Source organism: Lissotriton helveticus, chromosome 5_1, assembly GCF_964261635.1.
Source record: "Lissotriton helveticus chromosome 5_1, aLisHel1.1, whole genome shotgun sequence".
Lineage (NCBI taxonomy): Eukaryota > Metazoa > Chordata > Amphibia > Caudata > Salamandridae > Lissotriton > Lissotriton helveticus.
This window is the reverse complement of record NC_136065.1, coordinates 242,147,313-242,174,766: the sequence shown is the minus strand read 5'-3', so window position 1 is coordinate 242,174,766 and position 27,454 is coordinate 242,147,313. Positions and strand designations below refer to the sequence as shown.

Below are 27,454 nucleotides of genomic sequence, written 5' to 3'. Positions count from 1 at the left end.
TCGCACACGCCAGTTCCGGGTGGATGACCAACTCTTTGTTGGTTACGTGGGCGCTAAGAAGGGGAAAGCGGTACACAAGAGGACCATCTCCCGGTGGATCATCTTGTGTATCCAGGCTTGCTACTCCTTGGCTAGGAAGGAGCCCCCTACTGGATTGCAGGCTCATTCCACCCGAGCCACGGCTACTACCACTGCCCTAGGCAGGGGTGTGCCCTTACAAAACATCTGTCAGGCAGCTACGTGGGCATCGCTGCACACGTTTGCAAGACACTACTGCCTGGACAGCCAAGTCCCGAGGGATGGCTTCTTTGGCCGTTCCGTCCTCCAGGACTTTCTGGTGTGAGTATTGGTTCGCAGACCCACCCCCGGGGTTGGTATTGCTGGGGTATCTATTCTAAGGTAAGGAATCTAATACTAACGTGTCTCTTTCAGATGCACAAGGTACTACTTGTGTAACGATATATCTGTAAGAGACATTAGTTAGTATTAGATTCCTTACCGACCCATCCACCCTCCCCGTTCTGCGAACCGATATCTAGGGTTAGGGTTACCCCCTTTCAGGGCCCTAGTTTCTTTGGCACCAGTGTTGGTTTTGGGCATAGCTCTGCGTTTCTGGCACGGAAAAGCTGTGTCTAAGAACTGACGTCAGCACGCGGAGGCGGTCTAAGTACTCCGACGACGTCATCACGGCGCCCACGACGCCGACGACGGACGCGGAGCCGCAGACGACGCCTACTGACGCGCAAGGGTACTGCTACGCAAAAATTTCCGGATCCAGTCTGACGCCTGGGGATATTCTAAGGTAAGGAATCTAATACTAACTAATGTCTCTTACAGATATATCGTTACACAAGTAGTAACTTGTGCATTGGTACTAAAATTTAAATATGTTGGCCAACGTCAAACCCAAAAATGCAATAGTAAGCCCTCATTAGATATGTACATTTTATAGGCTCCAAAGTTGCGGTATTCTAGGATCCAAATAAAGATTAATGGTGACCCCAACGTGGGTCCTTCTGTGGCAGTCGTGATCTCCGAAACAATCAGATGAACACAAGCAAACTGTTGTGTGCCTAAACCTGGAAAGGTGATACCAAAGGGGATGATGGACGGAGCGTTCGAGCAAATCAAACACTTACCCCCAGTCAACTGATCTGAGTTTAATCCATCATCATTCTTTAGCTCAATCCACCACCCCAGTTCAGACATGGCCATATGCAAATCAGTCTGACCATGTGCCTCATGGGAACAGTAAAGCCCGAATTGCCAAGCCATGTCTTCCCTGGACCGGAAACAAGCATCCTGGGACCGGTTTCGGGTTCATAACCCTCATCATCCAGGTTATCTTGAATCCAGTGGCAAAGTGAGCAAGGGACCCACGTCTGGGCATAACCTGCCAACTTAGGGCGAACAAAGCGATACCAAAGGGGATGATGGACTGAGCGTTAGAGCAAATCATACACTTACCCCCAGTCAACTGATCTGGGTTTAATCCATCATCATTGTTTAGCTCACTCCACCACCCCAGTTCAGACATGGCCATATGCAAATCAGTCTGACCCTGTGCCTCATGGGAACAGTTCAGCCCGAACTGCCATGCCATGTCTTCCCTGGACCGGAAACAAGCATCCTGGGACCGGTTTCGGGTTCATAACCCTCACCAGCCAGGCTATCTTGAATCCAGTGGCAAAGTGAGCAAGGGACCCACGTCGGGGCATACTCTGCCAACTTAGGGCGAACAAAGCGATACCAAACCTGGAAAGGTGTCAGTTCCTTTCTAAGACCCTATCACATTACCAAAACCCGTATTAAGAATATGCTTCTGCCTGTGTTTTGGGGGACGATCTTTTTTTATATTTGTTGTTGAAAATCACTTTTACTAGTACGATACTAGCCTTTTTTCGTCTAAAAGGTCTTAATGTCAGAATTGCTTTGTATGTTATAACTTTGTGTAGAGCTCCTAACCTGTGAAGTATCCAGGTGCTTTGTGTGGTACAATCAGAAATGAAAGGGAGGGAAGGAGAGAAAGAACAGAAAGCCTGTGGGAGCCTACTCGATGATTAGTGTGATGATGCATACAGAGTTTATTAGGGGCTATATGATTGTTTAGCTGGGTGTGGATATACTACAGTGTGTTAGGCTGCTCTGTTTACGTTCAGCTGGAATGGGGGTTAATAGGTGAAGTGCATGGGTATGTTTAGAGCTATAGTAATGTGGAAGGTCTCTTACTGTGTGAGGATCAGCAGGGTATGTGGGCAACTATGGGAGAGGGATATAGTCCTAAGTGAGGTATTTTATAGGTTGTGTGTGGGTACGTCATGGGTAATATGTGGGGGAAGGTACTTGAGGGTCTCTTGGGCAGTATGTGATGGTGTGTTTGGGCTGTGTGTGTAAAATAATGCTGATGGCTGCAGGAGCTCATATGGGGATACCTGGGGCTATTCTGGCAGTTTTGTGGACTAAGGATGAGCATCTGCTTAAAGCTGTATAGGAGTTTGTTGGGGCTGTTTGGGGCTATGTGATGGTTTGAGTTGGTTCTGTTAGATGCTAATTATGTATCCTGGGACTGTCTAAAGGTTTGCTGGGGCGTTGGCTGGTTATGATGGAGGCTTTGATGAATTATGTTTGCATGTGAGGTTCTGTTTGAGACTGTTAACAAATCTGTTTGGAGCGTTTAGTGAGCAGATTGAGCCTGTAGTTTTATTTTGGGAATTATGTTGAAGTCTGTATTGGGCTGTGGCAATCTAGAGCTGTACAAAGATCTCATAGGAGGTGTGGTTGCTTCTGTTTGCAGCTGTGAAAGAATACGTGGGAGGGGGCGATGTAAGAAACCTTAGAGGCGCTTATGAGGATATGCTAAGGGCGCATATGGTACCATGCACCTCTTTTACACTTCGGTAAAAGTAACACTGGTCAAAGGTATTAATTCTCGAACTGGAATTAAAGATGTCGGCACTGTACCAGGTTTGTGGTTGACAGTGTCGTGGCATGCTTCTTTCCCAATGGTATTTGATTTTGCACCAAAATTAGTGTGATATCATTTAATTGTCCTAAAATCGGATTTAAAACACAAATGTTTTAATTAATGATAAGTATGTTTTCTTTTGGCGGCAAACGATATAGATTAAGAAGCCTGGTGTCAAGACAAGTGTTTATATGCACTATAATAAACTTGAAATGACAGGTGGAAAAGAGATCTTTTTAAAAAAAAAACACGTCTTCACATTTGTTTAAGAAGGTTGCATTGTTAGCTTTGATTGCTTTCGGGTATTTCAATTTATGTACACATTAATTTACTTTATTCCCTATCTTCCTATCAGGTTGTGACCAGACTCATTCACCTGCTTGGCAAGAAAATCCTGGGCAACCTCCAGCAAGGAAGCGGTACCCTCACTGGTGAGAAACTTTGACACCCCCCGCCCCCCTAAGTAACAAATACATAATGCAAGGACAATTTAATCCCTGTGGTATTTGGTTTTGTGCCATTCTGCGATTTTCTCAAATGTTCCCTAAATGTTCAGCGGTCCTATAAACAAATTGTCGAGCCATGACCAGTAGTGAGCACGAAAAAAGGCAGGTGCATTGGGAAGAATCATTAACAGATTGCCTGTTCCAGCAATAATTTTGTGTACTAAATTGATACTTAAGTGCATACAAAGTGCAACCTTTCTGGAAAAAGGCTTGTCTCAAGTAGAAAATATATAGTACATATGGGAATAAAGAAAGGAGGAACGTTTAGGTGCCTTTCTATCTGATACATAACCAGGCAGGTTTTCTGCCATTGAAAAATATGCATGGTTAGATGTCAAGCGTATGTGCACAGAGCCATGAGTTTCATAAATTTAGGTGTGTATGCTTTGGAAATTGTGTGACTTTCAGAAAAGTTCATAAATTTGATTAAACTATTGAAGGAAAATCTTCAAGTTGTGCTTGTGCAACTCATAAGTGGGTTCGTAATATCTAAACTATAATGTCGTAATCTGTAAAATCATATTTAATATCTAACAATATATTTTGAAAATAAAACTTTGGCTCCTGTTCTCTTGTTTTCATAAGGAAAGAGCTCCTTGTACTCTCATGCACCCAAATCCTCTTGTTCATTTTTTTAACCAGTGATTCTTTATTGAAGTATAAAGCATACTTGTTACAAAAATAGAACTTTGAAAAGACTACAACAGATTCAGAACTCTGCTGCTAGACTACTCTTACATATAAAACCTCAAGCCTACATCTCTCCTGCCTTGAATGTCCTACATTGGTTACTGGTTGCCACAAGATCCATATTCAAGCTGCTTTGTATCACCCACAAAGCGATGCAGGGAACAGAACAGCTCTTCATCAGGAATAAAATCACCAAATACATTCAGCAAAGAAACTTCCACTCTAGATTGGCACCTCGCCTCAAAATCCCACCATACAAGAAAAAAAAACATGGGTGGCACGTTCTTCTCTGTTCAAGCAGCCAAACTATAAAATTCTTTATCCTGAAGCATAAGATCCACAGATAACTACCTTATCTTCAGAAGACTACTCAAGAGTTGGCTCTTCCCCACATAGCCACCATACTCAAACATAAATTTACAGCATATCCCTCTGTATATCAGTATTTGTTTGGACTATAGATGCACATCTACATATGTGTATTAGTTTGAATAAACGTGTATTCTAATTATGTTTTAAATATATAGATATTCGTTAGTTCTGCTTAACAAATGTACATATTACTTATAGTTAGATTATTCTGTTTAACATGCATATAGGTGACTGCATAAATGAGTAAATCTTTTATCATAGCTATCTACAATTGCTTCACTATTGAATTACAATACAAATAATTCAAAGTACAGCAACACCTGAAAGTCTGAGTTTAATAAATACAACTTAAATCTCCATATATTACCTTCCTTATATATATGTATATAAATATATATATATATATATATATATATATATATATATATATATGTATATATATGTATATTTCTACGTTTCTTCTCACCCCATGTGTATCGGCTGAAGTCACGGCACAGCAACAGGTAGATTGTAAAAGTTTTTTACTATATTCACACACCATGTGCAAAGTTTCTAGCGTGCATCAAAAAACGGACAGCCTACGCGTTTCGGCTACTCCTAGCCTTCCACTGGACCATGTACCTATGTATCATTATATGTATTACTTTGATTGCTAATTCAGAAGATTCAGTGCACTACCCTGTATCTCACCCTATACCTCTCGCAATAAATCCTCTACCTCCACTCTGACTCATCTCAAACCTCATTCTAGTACTCTTTCCATTGCACTACCCTATTTCTCACCCTATACCTCGCTCAATATAACCTCTACCTCCACTCTCTCACTCTTCCCAAACCCCATTCTACTATTATGATCCCCAAAATAACCTTTTCTAGACTCTTCCCTCCTCTACCTCGCCTTGCAACATCTCATACCTCTTTTACTAGTAAGATCTCCCAAACAAGCTTTCCCTCTGACTCTTCCTCCTCCACCTCGACCAGGTCTTCTCCAAGCTGAATCTAGTGTTATCACAACCTACTCCTCTTCCTTGGACGACCACTTTCTCATCTCCTTCACATGGTCTCAGACTTGCAGTAAGTCACCCACGAAAGGTAGTGCCTCTTCCGCCTATTGGGCCTTTCACAAGCTACACAAGATATCTCAGGCTAGATCTTGCCCTACCGCCCCATGGTTTAATGCCCAGCTTAGCACCTGTAAAGGTCAATGCAAGAAGCTTGAGAGAGCATAGAGACGGAATTATCTCACAGATGACAAAACTGCATACAAGAATGCACTAAAGGTGTATCAGGGAAAATTGCACCTTGGCAAAAAAACTTCTACGACACTAAGATCATGGAGGCGGACCACAAAGCAAAGGAAATCTTCAAAATTGTAGATTTCTTCCTGCGCCCCGCTGTCACTTCTAAAGCCTGCACCCCAACGGCAGAGTGGTGCAAGGATCTTGACCTGTTTTTCTATGAAAAAATCATGATTATTCAAAACAGCTTCCAGAACCCAGCACCTCTATTAGAGTCAAGGGCAGTGGCTATCTCCTTCCACACCCACGTATGCTACCTTAGTCATCTTTGCTCCCATCTCCCTTGCTCAGTCTCTAGCAGCATTAAAAAGCCTCAAATCTGGCTCCCCCGTCTATCTCTTCCTCATTATGGTGCTAAAGATGGTGGCTTGTCTATCAATTCCTCTGTCAACCACATATTTAATATCTCGCTGGCTACAGGCGAGGCTCCTTCTATGTGAAAAAAGGCCGAAGTCTTACCCCTACTAAACAAAACCTAGAGCAGACCCTATGCAAGCAGTAAACTACAGGCCTATCTCCCTTCTCGCTGCTTTCTCTAAAATTCTGGAATAAGAAGTTAATCGCCAACTCTCCAGTTATCTGGAAGATAACCGTATTCTCCACCCTACTCAATCTGGCTTCCGCCCCCAATTTAGCACTGAGACCGTGCTCCTTGAAGTTGTAAAGCACGTCCGGACACCCTTGATAGGAGAGGTAAAGCCATGCTGATACTGCTCGACCTTACAGCGGCATTTAACACCGTGCCAGACCTCAAGCTGCTGGAGCGCCTCCACAAGATAGGGATCAAACACCGGGCCTTCAGCTAGTTAGCATCATCCCTGGACAGACAGACTCAAAGTCTGGCTGCCACCGTATACAGCTCAAGCCAGAAGACCCCTGTCGGTGGGTGTTCCCCAGACAGGGAATCTAAAAAGCTGGATCATTTTGGGAAGAGGATGTTTTCTTACTCCAGCTTCGGACTGCGGTCGGTAAACACTGCATGTCTTTTGGGCCGTTACACCCACTCCGTGTGGGACACAGTTGCGCAAGTGCTGCCTCAGTGCCTGGAGGAGGCCCGGGCCGTGCTCTACCGGGCGGTTATCGAAGGGAGAGACGCAGTGAAGTTTACCATCCTCTGTGGGCTGGATACCGCTGACGCACTTGGCAGGACGATTTCCACGTCCATAGCCCTTTGCGTCAACTGTTTTTTCCGGGGATGTCAACTTATGGCTATGCCCTTTGATGGCCGTCGCCTTGTCGACGACAAGGCAGACAACGTGCTAGAGCGCTTTAAGGACTCTCGGGCTACGGTCAGGTCCTTGGGCCTCTCCACCTCCCGCCCTGCGCAGTCTGCCTTTCGCCCCTTTCAGGCTACAGAAGGGCACAAGCTGTTCAGCCCCAGCGGGGACGTGGGAACTATCACCGTGGTTCTGGGGGCCAGCGGACGGGTCTGTGCACCACAGCCCCCTCTGCAGCAGCTTACAACCCCTCCTAGTCCGACCTTTCTGGGCCACCAAACGCCAGTGGGCGGCAGAATCTGCCATCACCTCCCCCACTGGCGCACCATCACGTCGGATAGGTGGGTTTTGCAAATCCCTCCCCTTCGAGACTACCCCTGCATCCATGCCACCTCAGTACCATCGCATGTTGGGGGATCACCTGGCCCTTCTACAACAGGAAGTTTCGGCACTCTTGGACAAGGGAGCTATCGAGCGCGTTCCTGCCCCAGAAGTAGGTCGTGATTGCTATTCCACCTACTTTCTGGTGCCCAAGAAGGACAAATGCCTGCGTCCTATCTTGGATCTCAGGAATGTCAAACGCTTCCTCCAGAAGGAGAAGTTAAAAATGTTGACGCTCGCTCAGGTGCTTGTCTGCCCTCGACCCTGGAGACTGGATGGTAGCGTTGGACCTGCAGGACACCTATTTCCACATCCCCGTCCTGCCTGCCCAAAGGCGTTACCTACAGCTGATGGTAGGCCACAAGCATTTTCAGTTTACCATGCTCCCTGTTGACCTTACCAGCGCCCCTTGGGTGTTCACGAAAGTGAATGCGGTGGTCGCAGCTCATCTGCGCTGATCAAGTCTTCCCCCTATCACAACGACGCAGTTTCGGGTTTATCCTCCCAAACAGCGAGTCTGGGTTATTCGAGCTATGATTCCGATCTTTCAGCCTCTATCCTGGGTTTCGGTCAGGATGACCCTCAGGCTGCTGGGTCTGATGGCCTCCTGCATCCTTCTGGTGTATCATGCCAGATGGCATAAGCGGACTCTGCAGTGGGACCTGAAGTTACAGTGGGCCCAACATCAAGGAAATCTGTCCGATTGCGGCCAGATCTCGGAGGGCACTGCACACCAACTGCAGTGGTGGCTTACGAACCTGGATTGGGGCGAAGGCAGATCCCTCTCCCTTCCTCAACCAGAGTTCACAGTGGTGACCGATGCATCACTTCTGGGACGGGGTTACCAGATGGGGGAGGCGGAGATCAGAGGCCTCAGGTCTCTGGCGGAGACTTCACATCAACCTTCTGGAGCTTCAGGGGATTTGTCTTGCACTGAAGGCATTCCTTCCCTCTGTCCGGGGAAGAGTAGTGCAGGTGTTCATGGACAACACCACCGCCATGTGGTACTGCAACAAATAAGGCTGGGTCAGGAGGCCCTCCGCCTCTGCACATGACTGGACCATCCGGGCATATCCGTGGTGGTTCAACACCTGGCAGGTTCTCTGAACGCCAGGGTGGACAAACTCAGCCACAGGTGCATGATGGATCACGAATGGCGTCTTCACTCGGAGGTGGTGCAAGGTCTCTTTCAGCATTGAGGAGAGCCTTGGTTAGAGCTATTCGCCACTGAAGAGAATGTGCAATGTCAGCAGTTCTGCGTCTTGGAATTTCCGAGGCGTCACTCGCTAGGTGACACTTTTCGTCGCAAGTGGAGTTGCGGTCTTCAATCTGCCTTTCCGCCTATACCACTTCTGCCCAGAGTGCTGAAGAAGATCCAGAACGACCAGGCCCAAGTCATTCTTGTTGCTCCGGATTGGGCACGAAGAGTCTGGTATCCTGAGCTGCTCAACATGGTCATCGATCCTCTGATCAGACTGCCTCTTCGGGAGGATCTTCTGTTGCAGCAGCAGGGGACGGTTAACCACCCGTACCTGTCCAGCCTACACCTCTTTGCGGGAAGATTGAGCGGCGGCAGTTGACGTCGTTTCACCTGCCTCCTGAAGTCTGCAATGTTATATTGTAAGCCAGGCATCCCTCTACTAAGACGGTATATGCCTGACGATGGAACAAATTTGTGGCATGGTGTGCAGCAAAGGCTGTGGATCCCCTTTCCGCCCCTCTTTCTGAGGTTCTCTTGTTCCTCCTTTCTTTGGCCCAGCAGGGCTCGGCTCTGGGTGCTCTAAAGGGCTACCTCTCGGCCATTTCAGCCTTTCTTAGGCTTCCTGATCAGCCTTCTCTTTTCAAGTCCCCTGTTGTAAATAGATTCCTTAAGTGCATTACTCATCTTTTTCCTCCTGTTCCCTTCGGAATGCCTCAGTGGGACTTGAGCTTGGTTCTTACATACCTCATGTGCGCTCCCTTTGAACGGCTACATAACTGTCCTCTCAGATTTCTCACTTTGAAAACTGCCTTTCTGGGGGCCATCACCTCTGCACGCAATGTGAGTGAGCTACAAGCTCTTTCTTCCAAGCCTCCCTTTCTGGCTGACCATCTGGACAAGGTCGTCTTGAGAACTAGACCTTTCTTTCTTCCCAAGATGGTTACTTCTTTCCACATTGGCCAAACCATCACTTTGCCCACCTTCTTTCCGCCTCCGCATCCTTCAAAAGAGGAAGAGAGGCTCCATCGTCTGGATCCAAAACGTGCGCTTTCCTTCTACTTGGATCGCACCAGACAATTCTGGGCTCTAAAAAAGGTCGGGCCGTGCACAAACTAACCATCTCCAGGTGGGTTGTTTTGTGCCTCAAAGCCTGCTACTCTTTGGCAAAGAAGGAGCCTCCAGTGGGGCTGCGCACCAATTCCACCTGGGTGACTGCAGCTACTACTGCTTTGGGATGAGGAGTCCCCCTGAATGACATCTGTCAGGCAGCTACGTGGGCATTGCTGCACACGTTCACCAAACACTACTGCCTAGACTGCCAAGTCCAGAGAGACGGCTTCTTTGGCCGTTCTGTTCTCCAGGACTTTCTGGTGTGAACTTGGTTCGCAGACCCACCTCCGGGGTTGGTATTGCTGGGGTATCTATTCTAAGGTAAGGAAACTATAACTAACTGTTTATTTCAAATGGACAAGTTACTTACCTTCAGTAACAAGATATCTGTAAGAAGCATAGGTTAGTTATAGATTCCTTACTGCCTCACCCATCCTCCCCGTTCTGCGAACTGACTTCTAGGGTTAAGGTCCTCCTTTCAGGGCCCTAGTTTTGTGCACCAGTAGTCAGTGTCTTGCATGGCTCTGCCCTTCTGGCATGGAAAGTCGCGTACAGAACTGACGTCAGCGCGCGAGGGCGTCGTCTAAATAGCTACCACAACGTCAACCCGGCAACCATATGGCCAACGACGAACCTGGAGTCGACCGACGCGCAGCGGCGCTGCTGACAAAAAACTTTCCAGATCCAGTCTGACGCCTGGGGGAAATTTTAAGGTAAGGAATCTATAACTAACCAATGTTTCTTATAGATATATTGGTTTTGATATTTTCTATTTCCGTATTTTCCCATTCAATATTTTGTGTTCCAGTGGGTTTTTTTCTTGATCTTTTATTTAGCAGCTCGTTAGTCAAGAGCACAATGACTTATTTCCTAGCAGACTGTGGCCACTGGAAGGTTTCTTCAGGCAGGATTTATTCATTTGTTTTTTTTCTTAAATTTTTTTTTATTGACACATTAACTATATTATCACATGCATTGTCCTATAATCGCTGGCCATACACAACAGCCACATGTTTACAAGTCACATTTTCTAGTCAGTTATGTGTTACAAGTGTTTGTGTCATTTTGTGCTTTTCCAATCCATCCCTTTATGATATGAAATTAAACCACCCATAGCTCCCATCCAACATCCCCTCAACCTGGCCAACCCATAAAATAAACAATCTAATAAAATAATGTTTTTACAACGTAGACATTTATACAAAGCACCATCTTAAAGCTTTTAGAGCCCACCCGAGGGAATTGCCTCTAATGTATACATCAAGGAATTAGTACCTATCTTAGGGTAATTAACTCAGTGTTGTCAAGGGGAATCTACGGGGGGGGGGGGGTTCATCATTCTTAATGGGCGTTACATTTTTGAGATAAAAAGTCACTCCTGTATAGTGCGTCTTGAGGACTGCTCTCTCCTTTCTATGAAGAAGTGTACTCTCAGATTTTGACCGGAAAACAAAAAGTTTAAGACAAGCTACAACCCTTATTGGGGGTTGGGGTGGAGAGGGAGGAATCTTTCAAATGATCATAATATATCTTTTAGCCAAGCGCATTGCTAAATCAATAAACTTAGTTGAAGTGTTATCATTTTTAGTGCGAGGGAAGAATCCTAGATAATTACTAGTGTACAACCTGTTACCTGTGACAAGATCTTTGTGGGAATGTGAAGAGCCACAGGGCTACTGCATATGGTAAATCGGCATCCATTGTATGCCATTAGGGACAACACGTATCCGCGCAGGGATAGATTCTGTTGATGTGTTTTCGGCCCAATACACTCTGTTTAGAAAACTGACTTTAATATATTTAAACCGTATATTACGTGAGAGTTTGAGGGTGTTCGGGACCTCTCTCCACTCAGTATCGTGGGGTATGAATTGTAGATCTGACTCCCATTTCCTGTGCAAGGCTGTCGTTGATTGGTCCCAGTGGCATTGGTAGCTCAGTTTAACCATTTAACTAATTTAGTACCATCTCCCATTGTAAATAGTGTTTGGTACACCTAATGTGTGGGAGGTTCCTCCAACTGGACTTGAAACAAGTTCCATAGGACGTGTTTTTCTTGTGCATATGTCAAGGTGTCCCGAAGTAATATTAAGCTTTATACAATCTAATTGTTCTCCATTAACAAACAGGTGAGATATTGTCGACAAGCCCTTATCTGGGAGGGAGGGTCCAATCAGTCTGGACAGGAAAACCAAGGAGAGGGATTGAGGGGGCCTTAAGGAGTAGCATGAGATATGAGCATCATGGATCGTCGGAGACCCACCAGCACTGGAATTATTAGAGTGGGAGAGTGAGGATTGGGTTGCGGCCATCTAGTGGGGAATATTAGTGAATGCAAAAATCCATTTTTGAAGCTCACTGATCTTTATCTGAGATAGAATGGCCCGTCAGCCATTTAGCCCGACAATAGCCTCCTTCCCAAATACATTCACTGAGTAACTTATCCAGGTCCTTAAAAAAAGGAATGTGAGGGAAAGTCAAGGGTAAATCAGGGGAAAACAATATAATAAGCATGGCAGCACCAGCATTATAATCAATGCCTCGAGGCCCATAGCTACCAGGGCTAATGAAGAACAAAATCCAAATTGTGCTTCAAGTGCTCTTCCCAGATTCCCATCACGAAGATTGTGTTTTGAATTATAAATGTTTATTCCCAAGTATCGAAACATAGTGGGTTCATAGGACAATCTAGTATCTAATTGTATAGACAAAGGTAAAGCTTATCCTGAGTGCTGGTGAAAAATACTGGATTTGGATCAGTTGACACATACCCCAGATATAGTGGCAGAGTCTTTGAATAATTGTGCAATGAGGGATACTTCTGAGAAACAGCAAAATGTCATTGCATAGAAGGATGCTATATGTAGTGAACCACGGATCGGTATCCCCCACTGTACTCAAATGAGCTTAACTTGACTGCCAGTGGTTCTATTACGAGCCCAAATAATGGTGACAAAGGACAGTTTTGGCACATGCCCCTTCTTGCTTTAAAAAAATTAGAAATACTTTGCCCAGCCTTTACCCTAGCAGTACTGTTTAAGTATAGAATTCATACCCATTTTTGCCAGACCGTGCCTATCCCAAATCGTTCCAGTACCGTATTTATGTAGTCCCAATGGAGCACATCAAAAGCTTTCTCCAGGTCTAGGACGACACATGGCACTTTGGTAAACAGTGTTACTGAACCATCCATGACAGCAGAGCCTACGCCTATGAAACGAAGTATTCCGATCCGGAATAAAGCTGGATTGAAGAGTATGTTTAAGTCAGGGTAGGTCTTGGAGCCAGCGAATAGCCAAAAAGTTAAAGTGAATCTTAAAATCTGTGTTAAATATAGTAGCGGGTAGTAGGAGGACATATCCATAGGATCTTTATGGGGTTCAAACATGGTGGAGATAATGGCGTCATTCAATGATAATGGAATGGAACTTAAAGTGAAGGAGGAAGTATGTAGTGCAACAAGATAGGGGCGCCAGTTGTGGAAAAATAACTAGTAAAATTAGCCTGGGATCTCATCTGAACCAAGATACTTCTTGCGTGGCTGGTCTTGTAGAACATCTCTGATCTCTTGCAATGTAATGAATAGATTAAGCACAGCATCAGCCATGACGGGTGGCAGACGGATTAGGCAAAGGGAAGCATCAATTCTATTCTTAGAGGTATCCTCTGGTACATGCTATAAGCCACTCTAGAATGTAGCAAATGTGTTATTAATAGCTAGTTGGGTAGATGCTGTGTCACCGGATGGTAAACAGATATTTTATGGAATGTCGAATTCATTAAATGGGCAGGTAAAAAACACTTTTTGTCCCCATCCTGGTGTATCTTGGCTTGATATGAAGAGTAGTTAAAACATCGCAACTGTCTAAACACTATTTAATCCAATAGGGTCACTTGCAATCGCCAAGTTGCTATAGGAGTCCAGGTTCTCCTACAAGTTAATACTGTAGTCAACTGATTGTGGTCAGAGATGGGGTTTGGAAGATAAGAGATGGATGTAATGTGTGTGTGAATCCCTGTTGTGCATATACATTTATCCAATTGGGAGTGAAGTTTGTAGACTGGTGAATAAAAGGAGCAATCTCGAGTCAAAGAGAGACACGAATACCATGTTTCGAAGAGGTCCCAACACTCCAGCCACCGACTGAGAGCAAAGGCATTATGTACTTCTGGTGGACTGAAGGAGTTGGGGCGGGGGAGGTGGATCTGTTTAATGAAAGTCTAACACACAATTATTATCTCCCCTCAAAATCCAGCGGGTGGACACCAAGTCCGAAAGACGATGAGATACAAGATTCCTAAAATTAGATTGGTCAACATTAATGGCATATATGCACCCTAAAACCAATAGTTTCTTATCTAAGCTTCCCTTTACCATCAGATAACGGCCTTTATCATCAATATGAACTAATTCTTTCTCAAATGGGTACCCCAGACTTGATTGTGCGCAAAACACCCTTTAGCATATTCCGCGTTGGCTGTGTCATATATTTGCCCTTTCCATTTATGCTTTAATATGGAAACTCTGGTGTCAGTAGGTGTGTTTCTTGTTGGAATATTACTTTAGCCTTTCAGGGGAGCGAAGTGTTACGTATCCTGTAGCATCTTTGTCGGGAGTTCATCCCCCTGACATTCCATCTGACTATCTTATATTGGGTAAGGAACTTCAAATAGTGCAAAGCAAAGAGAGAAGTAGGTCCTTGCAGACTCCTAGGGCTCGGTGGGGAAAATCGTAAAATATTTGTAATTTTTAAGTCAGACTGTATCGGGCTAGTGATGGGTTGGTGAAAACTAGCAACAAACAAACGGAACACCCAGAAACTGTATATCAATAAAGAGTGGCCTAGCCCCACCTAAAACCAAAACAATAGCCAGTACCTTGGCCAAAGTAAGCAGAGAAGCATACAAAAGGGGACCGACACATTAACACAGAGAGTGGACCAGAGCTGCTTATTGGCCCATGTATTTGATTGTGGGTCTCTCAGCGCCTCAATGGATCTTTCGAGTAGTCTCTGATGTTTCCAATTGGAGAGCAAATTTTGGATCTCCACAAAGCCTGTCCTGAGGCATGGCGTCTAACCCACCCTCTCAAGGAGGGAGGTCGTCAATCACTGGGGATCAACACTCTACCTCCAGACTGCCCCTCACAATTCACGATCCTGCGCTATGACTGGTCACTATGTGTTCCGGCCCCTCCTCTCAAAACCAGCAGGCTGGGTTGCCAAGGTGGGAAGCAACCAATATGGCCTGTGAGGGCTACACCCAAAGCCACACAGTGCTAGAAAAAAGCAGATGATCAGTAGCTTGGCTGGCACATCCACTGTCCTCTGGAGACAGCCACAAGCAGGAATGATAAGGCTCAATCCAGGTGTCATACGCCGGATTACGCTGGTGTTGCAGGGCTTCTCTAGTCTGCGCCTGCCATGCTTGGCAGTTTAGCCATGCCCCCTTGATTGAGGTATTAGTAGCTGACCCTGCCTCAACTCTACCAGACTCTCTTAGGAAAGGTAGACTCAAATCTGATAAAGTAGTACGCTGATGAGAACAAAATTTAGGAGTAAGCAACTTGGCGGTCTTTTCACAAAAATGCTTTAAAATATTTAAAGTAGGCCTCCTGTAGTACTATTATATGATCCCTTACATGCCTTTGTGAATTTACCCCGGAGCATCTACGAAATACGAAATATTCGTGCACAATTAATACGGATAGAAAGCATGCTGCTCTCCCTGATTTTTTCCTAAACTAGAGTACGTACAAGAGCAGTCCCGTAGTTGCCACAATTATCAGGGTACTAAAATGGAGAGATAGGTCCTGAAAGGACATGGAAGACAAGAAGAGCCAAGTACAGAAGTAGAGTTATATAGGACAGAGTAGGCAGAGCAGTTCCTGGCGAGCAAGATTGAGATTGAATACTGAAAGAAGTTTTTCTTTGGTTAAAAACACACAGATTCTAGATTCAAACAATTAGTCCGGTGAGACTATTTTCTGGTACATTTTCAAGATTATGCTGCCCGCTAACCATTTAATACTATTTTTTTCATTTGATCTCAATACACAGTTTCTCATTTGCTAGCACTACAGTAATTTCTCTGGCCGTTAAAACCGCTCCATAGTTAGTTATGTTTTAAGTTCAAGGTTGACGGGGACGTATGTGACTGTGTGCAGAGGGGCTCTCTCATTTATTGCCCTGCCTGATCTGCGGATTAATGGAACATTTCCATTTCCAGTCAGAGCCTAGGCTTGTCTGATCTATGATTAATTAATTCACTGGGGGCTTTGAAACCAGTCGTCCAATGTGCATGTAAAATCATCTCATTAATTCAAAGATGTATAATCCATGTTGATTATGAGGAGAGCCTGGTGGTTTGGCATGAAACATTTCTAAGCTCTATTTTACAGAGCCCACTCTGCCCTGTTACGTTTTTTGTTAGCAAGTATAAGCAAACAGCTAATGCTTAACATGTAGTTTCCTTACAAATTGGATAAGGTGTAAATTTAATATGAAAATGTGTGCACCCATGTGTGTACAGTATATTTAGATAATGCACTCCCTGAAAGACTCTTTAGCTTAAAAACACACAATCTGTTACTTTTTCATGATGTGACCACTTTTTTAGGAGACTGTCTCAATATTGGAAGATCACCACATGCCAGGCACAAAGCCTACAGAGATTTATAAACAACAGGATTGTTAGTCTGTATCATGAATTAATGTTCCATCCTGACCACAACGCTATTCAGTCTCTACATGGAACCCGTTAGCTATCTCCTGAGACAGCGAAACCTTTTGTTTCATCTCTATGCCAACAACACTTAAGCTCTACTGGAAAATCTCCTTGTTGGATGACATAGCAGAGCTGGCAAAGACGATAGGTGTCTTCAGGCATGGTTGATGATACAGCATCTCACAAGGCTTGATTATAGCAACTCCTTATTGTCGGGCATATCCAGAATCTATCTGACTACATTAAACATACTCTTTACCACTGCCGCTTTAATTATAACCAATGTCCGAAGATCAGACCATGAGGTCCTTAAAATGGCTCTCTATTGAAGCCAGAAGCGTATTCAAACTGGCCAATATAATTCAGGAGTCTCTGCATGAGAATAGAGCATAGTACTTAACACATAAATGAACTGTCTCTGAAGGTACACACACTCAAGTGAGGAGTCATCTGGAAACTCCTTCTTTTAAAAAGGAAACAGCTTTTTCAGGAAGTGGCAGCAAAGTATGGAACTCTGTGTGGACGTTCAGAATGAAGTCGTGCGATGAAAATATCAAGAAAGATCTGGCACCGTTTCTCTGGCAGCGCCACTTCAGTTGAAATGGGGTGCTCTTTGACCCTCCATTAGCTGCCAAGACATGGTGGTTCCGATAGTTCCACCTTAAAATCGTTTGTTCATACCGATGCACAGTCCCTACTGACTCCAAATTTGTAATCTTGATTCGAACATTGTCTGGGTGCTTGACTTCTCTGATAAAGTAAGACTATAAGGTTCCCTGTGTTTGAATCACCTTTCCTTTCAGGGCACGTTTTGACCTTTTTAATCTCTTTTTGTTTGTACTGCGTACCTTGCTCGTCTCCTTTATATTGCTGTGAATCTCATGCACATATATAAAGCACCCTGCCTCCTGTTAAGGTCTAGTTCATTCTATTTAAGACAAAGATGCAAATAAATAAACAGTTTTGCAAAGGGGTCAATTACGATTTGTGTGAAATTTCCAGCACATGATCAATAATGGATGGGAAAATCCACGTCTCCTGGCTAAAGTTAATCAGGTCAAACCATCTGAAATTTAATGAAAAAAAGACCTGTTAAATATCTTTACATGTGGGTTTTGGTGCCCCATTTTTGGAGGCTAAACTCATATTTACCGATTGCTAGTGCACAATATAAATACCAAACCCTGGGATGTGGGGGTTTATTCAGTTCAATTACCATCATTTTTACCCCCCACCGAACACTTGCTTTGTTTTCTCATTTTTACCATGCTAATACTTTCTCTCTCTGCTCGTTTTCCTGCCTCCAGCTCCTCTTCTCACTTGACTCTTCTCGCTGACCCCGAACAGCGCACCTCCCAGGAACCTACTTAATGGAGGCCGCAGCGCAGCCACAAAGCGGATGCACTAAAGGCAAGCCCCTTCTATGCCCGTCCGTACCTGGACAACGCCCTGTGCCAGGAACCCTCGGTCTCAGCCCACTCACAGCTACACCAGCACTGAGATATGAACCCTGAACTCAGGACTCTGCAATAACTACTGCAGCTGCGCATCCCCACTCTCAACAGCAGGACCTTTCTCCTTCCGACATGGTCTCTTCTCCTGTAACATCAAAACTCCCACTCATAGGCCCCACCTACTACTACTGAGCCATGACAACTCCACTGCCTGCTGATCAACACCTGATTGCTCCACAAACATGCCACCGAGATCTGGAAGACCATCACCATCCTCACCCATGACGTAGTCTTCCTCACCTAGACTTGGCTCCACCCGACTTCTTCACCCGGCATCGCCACACCAAATGTATGCAAGATTATACAACGAGAATGTATAAACAAACACGGAGGTGGAATAGCCATCATCCACAAAGAATCCTTCTACTGCACAGCCGTCACCGACACAACCCTACCATGGAACACCTCAACTTCCAACTCAACACTGACGGCAAGACCACCATCAAAGGCACTCTTGCTTATAGCCCACCAGGACCGCAGCCCGCTTTCTACAAGGCCATTCCCTGCTTCATCGCCCCACTGGCCGCCAACTCCGATGTACTTTTTCTTCCTCAGGGACTTCATATTTCACCTCAACGACGCCAATACAGCCAGCCTCCTCGAGAGCATGAGCAACCCTGGCCTCTCCCAAATAGTCTCCGACACCACTCACATTGCGAGGCACACACTCAACCCCATCTTTACAGCCAGCAACAGGGTCAGGTTCAACCATGACACCGAACTCAGCTGGTCGAACCACTCAATCGTCCACTTCATCATCACAGCCATCATTACCGCCACAAACCAGCCCAGCACCACCCACAAGAGCCAGAGCAAGATACCCAAAAACTAATGGAATTACGCCCTCAGCTCCTCCCTTCCGAACACCACTTCCAACCTCGAAGAGGCTGTCAAAATTTTCAACACCTGGATCACCAACTGCTCCTACAAAAACGCCACATCAAACCCGCTAAATCAGGCAGACCCACCAAGCACACCAGCTGGTACACCCCGGAACTAAAAACCTCCAAACGCAAATGCAAGCATCTGTAAAGAATTTGGCACTCTACCACATAGCCAAACGACTACACCACCTTCAAGCTGGCACTCAACAACTACCACCAGCAGCTGAAAGATACGAAAAGGAACGCACTGGCCACCTACCTCAAAGCCAGCTATAACCAATAACCACAGCAAAGAAATCTTCAACATCATCAAGGAGAGTTCTCCAACCCCATAGCAACTGAAAACATCATCACCTCTTCCCAGGATCTCTGTGACTCCCTAGCAGACTTATTTCACAACAAGTTGTCCCCCATCGATGAACATGTAGACCCCCAACCTGCCGATGCCAGCATCTGCAACCTTCTCAACCTCACCGACTCCCACCCAAACCTCAGGATCATAACATTGGACAAACTCACCACGCAGATCACTTCTGCCATCATGAGCTCCATCCACTCAGGAGCACCCAGGGACACCTGTCCCCACCACATGTTCAATCTGGGGAACAATAGTATCAGCAAAGAACTTCCCGCCATCTTCAACACTTCCATCACGTCTGCCATTTTCCAGAGAACAGAAACACGTGGCAGTCAAAACACTCCTCAAAAAAACATCCTCAGACCCAAAAGATCTCAAGAACTTCCAGCCCATCTCTCTGCTCCCTTTCCCTCCACCTCCCGGCAGCCTCCAACACCGTTTCCCACTACACCCTCTTGGAAAGGCTGCACGAGATGGGGATGCAAGGGGATGCCCTCAAGTGGATCACACCTTTCTCACTGAAAGTACCCCGAACGTCTGCCTTCCACCCTACACCTCAGACCCCGAGAACATCATTAACAGCGTCCCCCAAAGGTTCTCTCTCAGCCATACCCTGTTCAACGCATACATGACTCCATTGGTCAACATTGCCAGGACCCATGTACTGAACATCATAGCATATGCAGAAGACACCCAGCTTATCCTCTCTCTATCCACAGACCGCTCCACCACCAAAGCCAACTTCCACCTGTGTATGACCAGCGTCACCCTTTGGATGTAAAACAACTGTGTCAAACTCAACACCGACAAAACGAGCTACTCCTTTTCTGCAGCAACACATCACTGTGGAACGACCTCTAGTGTCCTACAGAATTGGGACCCTCGCCAACACCCACAAAGCATGCTAGGTATCTCAACATAATGCCAACAGCAATTGCACCATCAGCGCAGTATCTCCAGTCTGCTTCCTCCAGCAACACACTCTACTTGGGAATCACCTCACACCTCCTATAGGGACTACGGACCATTCAGAACTCAGTCGCCAGACTCGTCCTTGATCTCCCCAGACAGTCCCACATCACCCCACACATCAGGAAACTCCACTGGCTCCCCGTCCACAAGAGGTGCCAAATCAGGATGCCAACTCACAACTACAAGGCCCTGCACAATCAGGGACCAGCCCACATCAACCAACCTCATTCGACGGAGCAAGAGCAGCAAATGCTGATTCTCCTTTCTGGCTGGCAAGACCTGGAACAACCTCCCCCTCCACCTACAGACCTCCCCCCTCCCTGCAGGAATTCAGGATCTGAAGACCTGGCTGTTTGACTGTCTCCGCCCAGCAGCAGAAACCCCCAGTGCCTGGATACCCTTGCGGGTGATAAGCAGGGCTCTATAAATCCTTTTGATGTATTGACCACCAGCCTCATAATTGGGACCTTGCAGCCGCAGTAGATCTAGTGGACTTATGCTTTGCCAGGGACAATCCCTTTCCCCTATAACACCCATAAACTATTTGGGTATTTTCTGTATACACAATTTGTATTTTGAAGGTAACTTGTTTTGTCAACATGGCCCTGGTTCTGAATTCATGGATTCATTCTGGTCTCTGCACAAACAGGAGTTTGCACAGTGATCAAAGTTCAGTGTTCGTGACCGTAGCCACCCAGTTTTCTCAGGACAGATTTTGCTAGATAAAGCATGGAAAGTTGCACATTTGCGTTATATGCCTCATTCCAAGGTGGGGATCTTGGAATAAAAGATATTTACCACTCCCTGTAAATACCCCACAGCGTGGAATCTTTAATTACTGGGTGCGGTAAACACGCTCTCCTGAATCAGTGCCTAAACATAGGTAAGAAAAACACCGGTATATAGACGAATACCTCCAAATGTAGGACTTCGAGGAAAACTAATATTTTCCTAGTGGTCACCCATTGACTCTTCTCGTGCCTCGGATTGCAGAAAAACTGCCATATCAGTAGATTTTCCTTGGCACGAAGTTCAATCTGCATCCATAAATCAGTCAGTGCGGATTCTGAATAGGGATCACCAAATACAAACAACAGGACTAGTTTTTGCAAACATAAGTTGAATTTGGGAGCGCAGAATATTTAGAATCAGGCCCTCGGGTTCTGGTATACGGAGCTGTTGCTATCAAGTCCTAAGTTTGAGTATGTTGTGTTATCAGCGCTTGTGTAGTGCTCTTTTGCTTTTTCTATTGTACTTTCGTAGTCTGGCCGCTCTTTCCGTCATGTTTCTCATTAGTTATGTGAGGTCACCTTTGATTAATAGGGATTTGTTTATCAAATGCCTAGTTAGGTAAAGGTTCGGTTAATGTCAAGTAACATTTGTTCAATCTGATATATGGGTTTGCTGTGTATTATTTGCATGGATGGCTTTGCTGAAGGAGTTTGTAATTTATTTTGATGATCTGGGTGGGTCGCTGTCTATTGCAGCACCGGGGTAGACTATTTCCAAGAGGGGCATCTCTAGCTTTGATGCTGTGCGCTTGATTCTGAGGTATGACTGAACTAATGTATCCTAAGTACTATAAGAAGTATGTAGGTGTGGTGAGGAGAGATTGCTTTGGTGCTGAATTATGCCTTTGAGGATATTGTGAGGTCTGTCTAGCGTGTTATGGTGGAGTAAAGGGGATTATATGTACAACTGTAAATGTGTTCTGTTCTCTGTATTTTTCTATTTTTAGTATATAACACGGTTTATTGATTTTGAGGAAAACATGGTTAAGAACTATATCCGAGTAGAGCAGGCATTATTATACAGCTTAGCATCATGCTCAAGAAAACAGGCCGGCGAATCAGATACATTATCATAAGAAGTAATCTCGTCTAGGCGCTGCAGTAGAGGAGTTTGTAGCCACATACCCCATATTTTAATGTTTTGGGGGCATCCCCTGGATTTACATGCGTGTTCCTCTTCCATGGCACACAAGTCCATGCCGTGTATCCATTCCTGTACAGGAGTAGCCCAAGCTGAGTGCCAATGATGGGCTCGATTATGTTTAGCGACCAGAATTCCAATTGTCATCGGGGTTCTGGTACCCCACGGACCTCCCCATTCATCCCTTTGTCCCAAAAGGGCCATCCTGGGATCAGCTTTTACCGCTTTGCCTACCACCGCTGTGAAGAATCAAATGTACACCGGACCAGTATCCCTGCATGACTGGGCAAGTCCACACTGTATGAAAAAGGTGTGTAACTCCATTCTACATCTAAGGCAGGTAGGATCAAGGCCCTGTTTCCTTTTGCTGAGCCTAGATAGGCTGTAATATACTCTGTGTAAGTATTTCAACTGGATAAGACACAATCGCCTAGTGATTGCCAATATCCACGGTTCCATTTTTGCCTCAGCCCAATCCACATTATCTAACGGGCCAACATCTTGCACTCACTTGCCTCTCACTGCCACTAGAGGGTTTGGGGAAATATCCACGAATATGAGGTAAAGTCTGGAAATGCCCCATGCCCTCTATAGCGGGCAAAGTGATTTGTGCCTCTAGTTGATGAGTGTTGTAAGGGAGCTTCTGTGTGCCTCCAGCATATGGCATAATTCTAAACATCGATAAAATTGCGTGTGATGCATATTAGCGCATTGTATATCCCCACCAAATACAGTAAGGGTCGGACATGTTCTCCCTTCCAAACACCCTCAAGCCTGGAGATGCTGATAAGGCCCCATGCTTGTGAACCAGCCAACTTTACTGTATGTTCCAGCCATGTGCCCTCGTGCAGTGCAGTTTCGGCTGTCGGGACTCTGTCCCACGTGAGCCATCGAAGGGATTGATGCCAGCAGACCAGGGTTGTCCTCGTTGTCAAAGGCTGATCTAATTGTGAGTGTGTGTACCCTGCAGTAAGTGCAGAAGGGCATGTGACCCTGTGCACTCCGGCTCCGATGCCTAGGTAGGATCTTCCCGGTCTGAGAATAGATAATCATTCACAGGGATGATTTGGCTTGCCAAGTAATGTAATTGTGCACCTGCTGGCCCCAAACCCCCTTCGTATGGTGGCAAAGCACTTCTTGTGTGCTAATCGGGATTGATTACCTGTACAAAAGAATCTCTGCATTTCCGATTGTAACGTTAGAAAGGACAGTGGTATTTTTTCTGGGAAGGTCTTCTGTATTTGCTTTGTTGACCTTGCTGTTGGGTGTCTGATGATAGAGGAATGTGACATATATCGGATCTTTGTTGGTTGCACATGGCAAGATTTAGCTAATGTGTGTGGGGGGTCATTTGCAGCGCACACAGCCTACCTGACCACACGCCAGCACTCTGCCTCTGCCCCTGGGTTGCCAACGCTGTAAGTCTCGCCGCCATCGACATCCAGGAGCGGCTGGAGACTACAGCTCCCAGTGGGCTTTGCGCGGACTTCCTGTCCCCGCTGTTTTCGCGCCCGGAGGCGCTACAAAGCGGAGCCTTGACCTTGGTGGAGCGGGGGTCATTTGCAGCGCACACAGCCTACCTGACCACACGCCAGCACTCTGCCTCTGTCCCTGGGTTGCCAACGCTGTAAGTCTCGCCGCCATCGACATCCAGGAGCGGCTGGAGACTACAGCTCCCAGTGGGCTTTGCGGGGACTTCCTGTCCCCGCTGTTTTCGCGCCCGGAGGCGCTACAAAGCGGAGCCTTGACCTTGGTGGAGCGGGGGTCATTTGCAGCGCACACAGCCTACCTGACCACACGCCAGCACTCTGCCTCTGCCCCTGGGTTGCCAACGCTGTAAGTCTCGCCGCCATCGACATCCAGGAGCGGCTGGAGACTACAGCTCCCAGTGGGCTTTGCGCGGACTTCCTGTCCCCGCTGTTTTCGCGCCCGGAGGCGCTACAAAGCGGAGCCTTGACCTTGGTGGAGCGGGGGTCATTTGCAGCGCACACAGCCTACCTGACCACACGCCAGCACTCTGCCTCTGCCCCTGGGTTGCCAACGCTGTAAGTCTCGCCGCCATCGACATCCAGGAGCGGCTGGAGACTACAGCTCCCAGTGGGCTTTGCGCGGACTTCCTGTCCCCGCTGTTTTCGCGCCCGGAGGCGCTACAAAGCGGAGCCTTGACCTTCGCGTCGCGGGACGCGCGCGGGCGACGCCGGGCGGAGCCCGGGCAGAGGGCGGGCCGTCTGTGGCCGTCAGGGGCTGGCTGAGGCTGGGCTGGGCCACGTCCCTTTCTTCTCTTTTCCACCAGTTGTGAGGACATACGCCCGGCGCCTGTCCCCGTTCTGTTGCCCTAACCATGTCTACCCGTTCAGGAAAACCACTCAGGGGCGAAGTTGACAGGGGATCAAATCTCGCGAGCCCTGTCATAGGATCAATGGACCGTTTTATCACCAGGGTAGCGGCGGTGATTGAAAAGGAGATCGCCATGTCTGAGCGGCGTCTATCTGAAGTATACCTCCCCTCAAGACGTTCATCCTTGGGGGCAGTTGCACAGTCGCTCACACCTGCCATTGTCCGGGTTCAAGCGGGTACCCCCCCTAGTGTGGTTGGTGTTTCTTCAGAACCCCCCCATTCGTCTGGTATAGAGCAAAACATAGATAGGCTGGAAAATCTGGCCGCTCTTCTACCTATAGTTACAATGGAAGACGGTGACCTTAGTAACCTGTCCACATCATCACCACCTATCCCGACAAGTGATATCGTCAGGGATCCTGAGTCCCCAAAATCGCTTGCACCCCCCATAGTTACATCAGACGGGAAGTTAGTTGGGCCTTCACCTATCACCGTGACTCCTGATATTAGGCAGGTGTTTCTCCCCGTAGGTAAAAAGTTGCGCAAACGCAAGAAGGGTAGGCTAGTGAGACAGGCCGCCCTCTACCAAAGAGTAAGGAAGTCTCCTGTATTTAGTACGAACATTACAAGGGGTGCTCCTATGCTGAACGAAATAGATACAGAAGGGGGTGTACTGATCCCTTCCAAGGTGTCACACTCAGCCAAAGTCTCAAAGACCACTGATTTAGTAGCAGTTGAAAATACTCTGGAGAAGGTATATACCCTCTTAAAACCGTTACTAACACAAGTCAAGGGCCTAGGAGAGAGGATTGATAAACTAGAGCAGTCAACCCTGGACGGGTTCCACTCACTCAAAACAACAATCAAACAAACAACTAGAGTGATTGGAAATAAGGACGTGGGTGCAAAGGGGAACGAACTACCAGCTCATAGTGGCCCCAAGCCCCTAACATCTCAAAATAAAGCTATTCCTAATAGTCCACTAATCCCAACTCCCAAATCTCCTCCCCATGCCAAAGCTGGCCCTAGTCACAAGGGACTTTTAACACATACAGAGCCTGAGAAACATAAGTCAAAGCCTCTTCTACAAAAACAGCAACAGACAACTAGTGGTAAAAAGGAAGTCCAACAAAAAACAGAGGGGAGCAGTAAACTTAGCGGGGTAACGACAGGGAAAGCCCCTAGGTCTGTAACCCAACATTCTGCCCCAACTACTTTTTTAATGGCCCCCAGTAACCCACCACGACGGATCCCCCCGATTAATCTCCCACCAGACTGTCAACCCTTTGTTGCCGTCATGGTTAATGTGCCTCCCCTAAAGGATGGCCAGATGGAAAACCATCAATCACTTAAGAACAAGTGTATCCATTGGCTGAAGGCAAATAAGCCAATCCCCCTGGGTGTGGATGGCATTATCCTAAGTGTCCGTAGAGTGGGATGGGTGGGGCAAGGGAAAAAAATACAGGAGGGGGATTGTGTAATCATAAACTTCCAAGACCCCAGAGTAGTACCTTCCATCTGTACTCCTATCAAAAATATGGGGGCCCCGGGGGTTAAACTAGTAGATCTTACATATTTTTATCCTCGGCATCTTGTTAGTTCTAATGGAGGAAGTGTAAGTTCCCCTAATTCTGGCCAAAACTGGGTTGGGGTTGTAGGGGGCAATAGGGAAAATCAAATGTGGGCAATTGGCCCCTGCTGACTGGAAACAGCGAGCAGAGTAGACCCAGTAGCACCACCACCCACCCAAACAAACTTTGAAAGTGGAATGGGAGATTCTATAGCAATTCCACAAGATCCCTGCTCTCCTCGGATATTTAGGAGGAATCCTACAGATAGGGGCTTCCAGGTGCCCAGCGACCTTCCAGCTGTGACGGACCTAGTCTTTAAGGTTTTCAGCTGGAATGTCGCAGGGATTGCAGGAAAACTGGCCCTTCCAGATGTTACTGCATGGGTTGATGAGCACTCCTTGTGCCTCTTCCAGGAAACATGGAGCCTGGTGCCGGTCCATAGGGTGGGATTTTCCTCTTATTCCTCTCCTGCGCGAGTCTCGGAATCTGGGAGAGGCCGACCTTCGGGCGGCCTTCTTATCTGGGTCGCGGCTTCGCTAAACTGTAGAGTAGTGGACTCTCCTACAGGTTCCCCGGACATACAAAATATCACCCTTATAGATCAAAGGGGAAGAATTGTTCTAAATATCTATAATGTGTATGCACGGGGGACAAAGGGTGGGAGAAAGTCTTCAGTAATAGCTCTTCTCGAGACCCTGTTAAACAACACCCCCCATAAGACACGCATCTTGGTTGCAGGTGATTTGAACTGTACGTTCGAGCCCTTGGGCTCGGACGTTTCCCTCGACCAAGATGAGGAGGATGCTAGGAGGGGGATCCCGGCACTAGACATCCCACCGATCAAAAGGTGGACAGAAGTGGCGCTCCAGATATACTCCCTGTGTCTTGAATTTAATCTAAGGGCAGCGAATGGGAGGACTTCTTCGGATAGGGGGGGTGCCCATACCTACAATAGACCAGGGCACACCTCTAGGCTGGATTATATTCTAATAGACGTGTGCTTATGGTCTTATGTAAGGGACATGCAGGTGGTCCCTTCGACAGAAAGTGATCACAACTCACTCTCCCTAAAAATGGAGCAATGGTGGCAACCCTTAAGGAGGGCCAACATCAACCTGGCACCCGTACCACTAGATGAATCGGAAGTCACCCCATGTGGTAGAAGAATTAAATGGGCGAAACTGGTTCTATCCGAGGTAAAGGTTGGGGAAATCAAATCCCATCTAAACCGTGTGGTAACATCTCTCGGAATCTCCATGGAAGGGGTGGGTAAAGCGTGTGGGTTATTTGTGTCCCTGATTGAAGCCTTAACCAACGTGTTTACTCTGTACTCTAAAAAGCCGGGCAATACAGGAACTAAAAAACCAGTTGAGGGGTGGTACACCCAAGCATGTAGGGGCCATAAGGCAAAGTTAGTTGA

General features: G+C 46.5%; 1 protein-coding gene across 4 annotated transcripts in view; it reads left to right on the top strand.

Annotated features, from left to right (window-relative positions):
• PNPLA7 (patatin like domain 7, lysophospholipase) overlaps window positions 1-27,454 on the top strand; it is a 1,524,034-nt gene that overhangs the window by 762,239 nt on the left and 734,341 nt on the right. For all 4 annotated transcript variants that reach the window (XM_078642105.1, XM_078642108.1, XM_078642106.1 and 1 more), the window contains one exon: window positions 3,321-3,396. In XM_078642105.1, coding sequence (XP_078498231.1) covers window positions 3,321-3,396 — 76 coding nt within the window. The remainder of the gene's footprint in view (window positions 1-3,320; window positions 3,397-27,454) is intronic.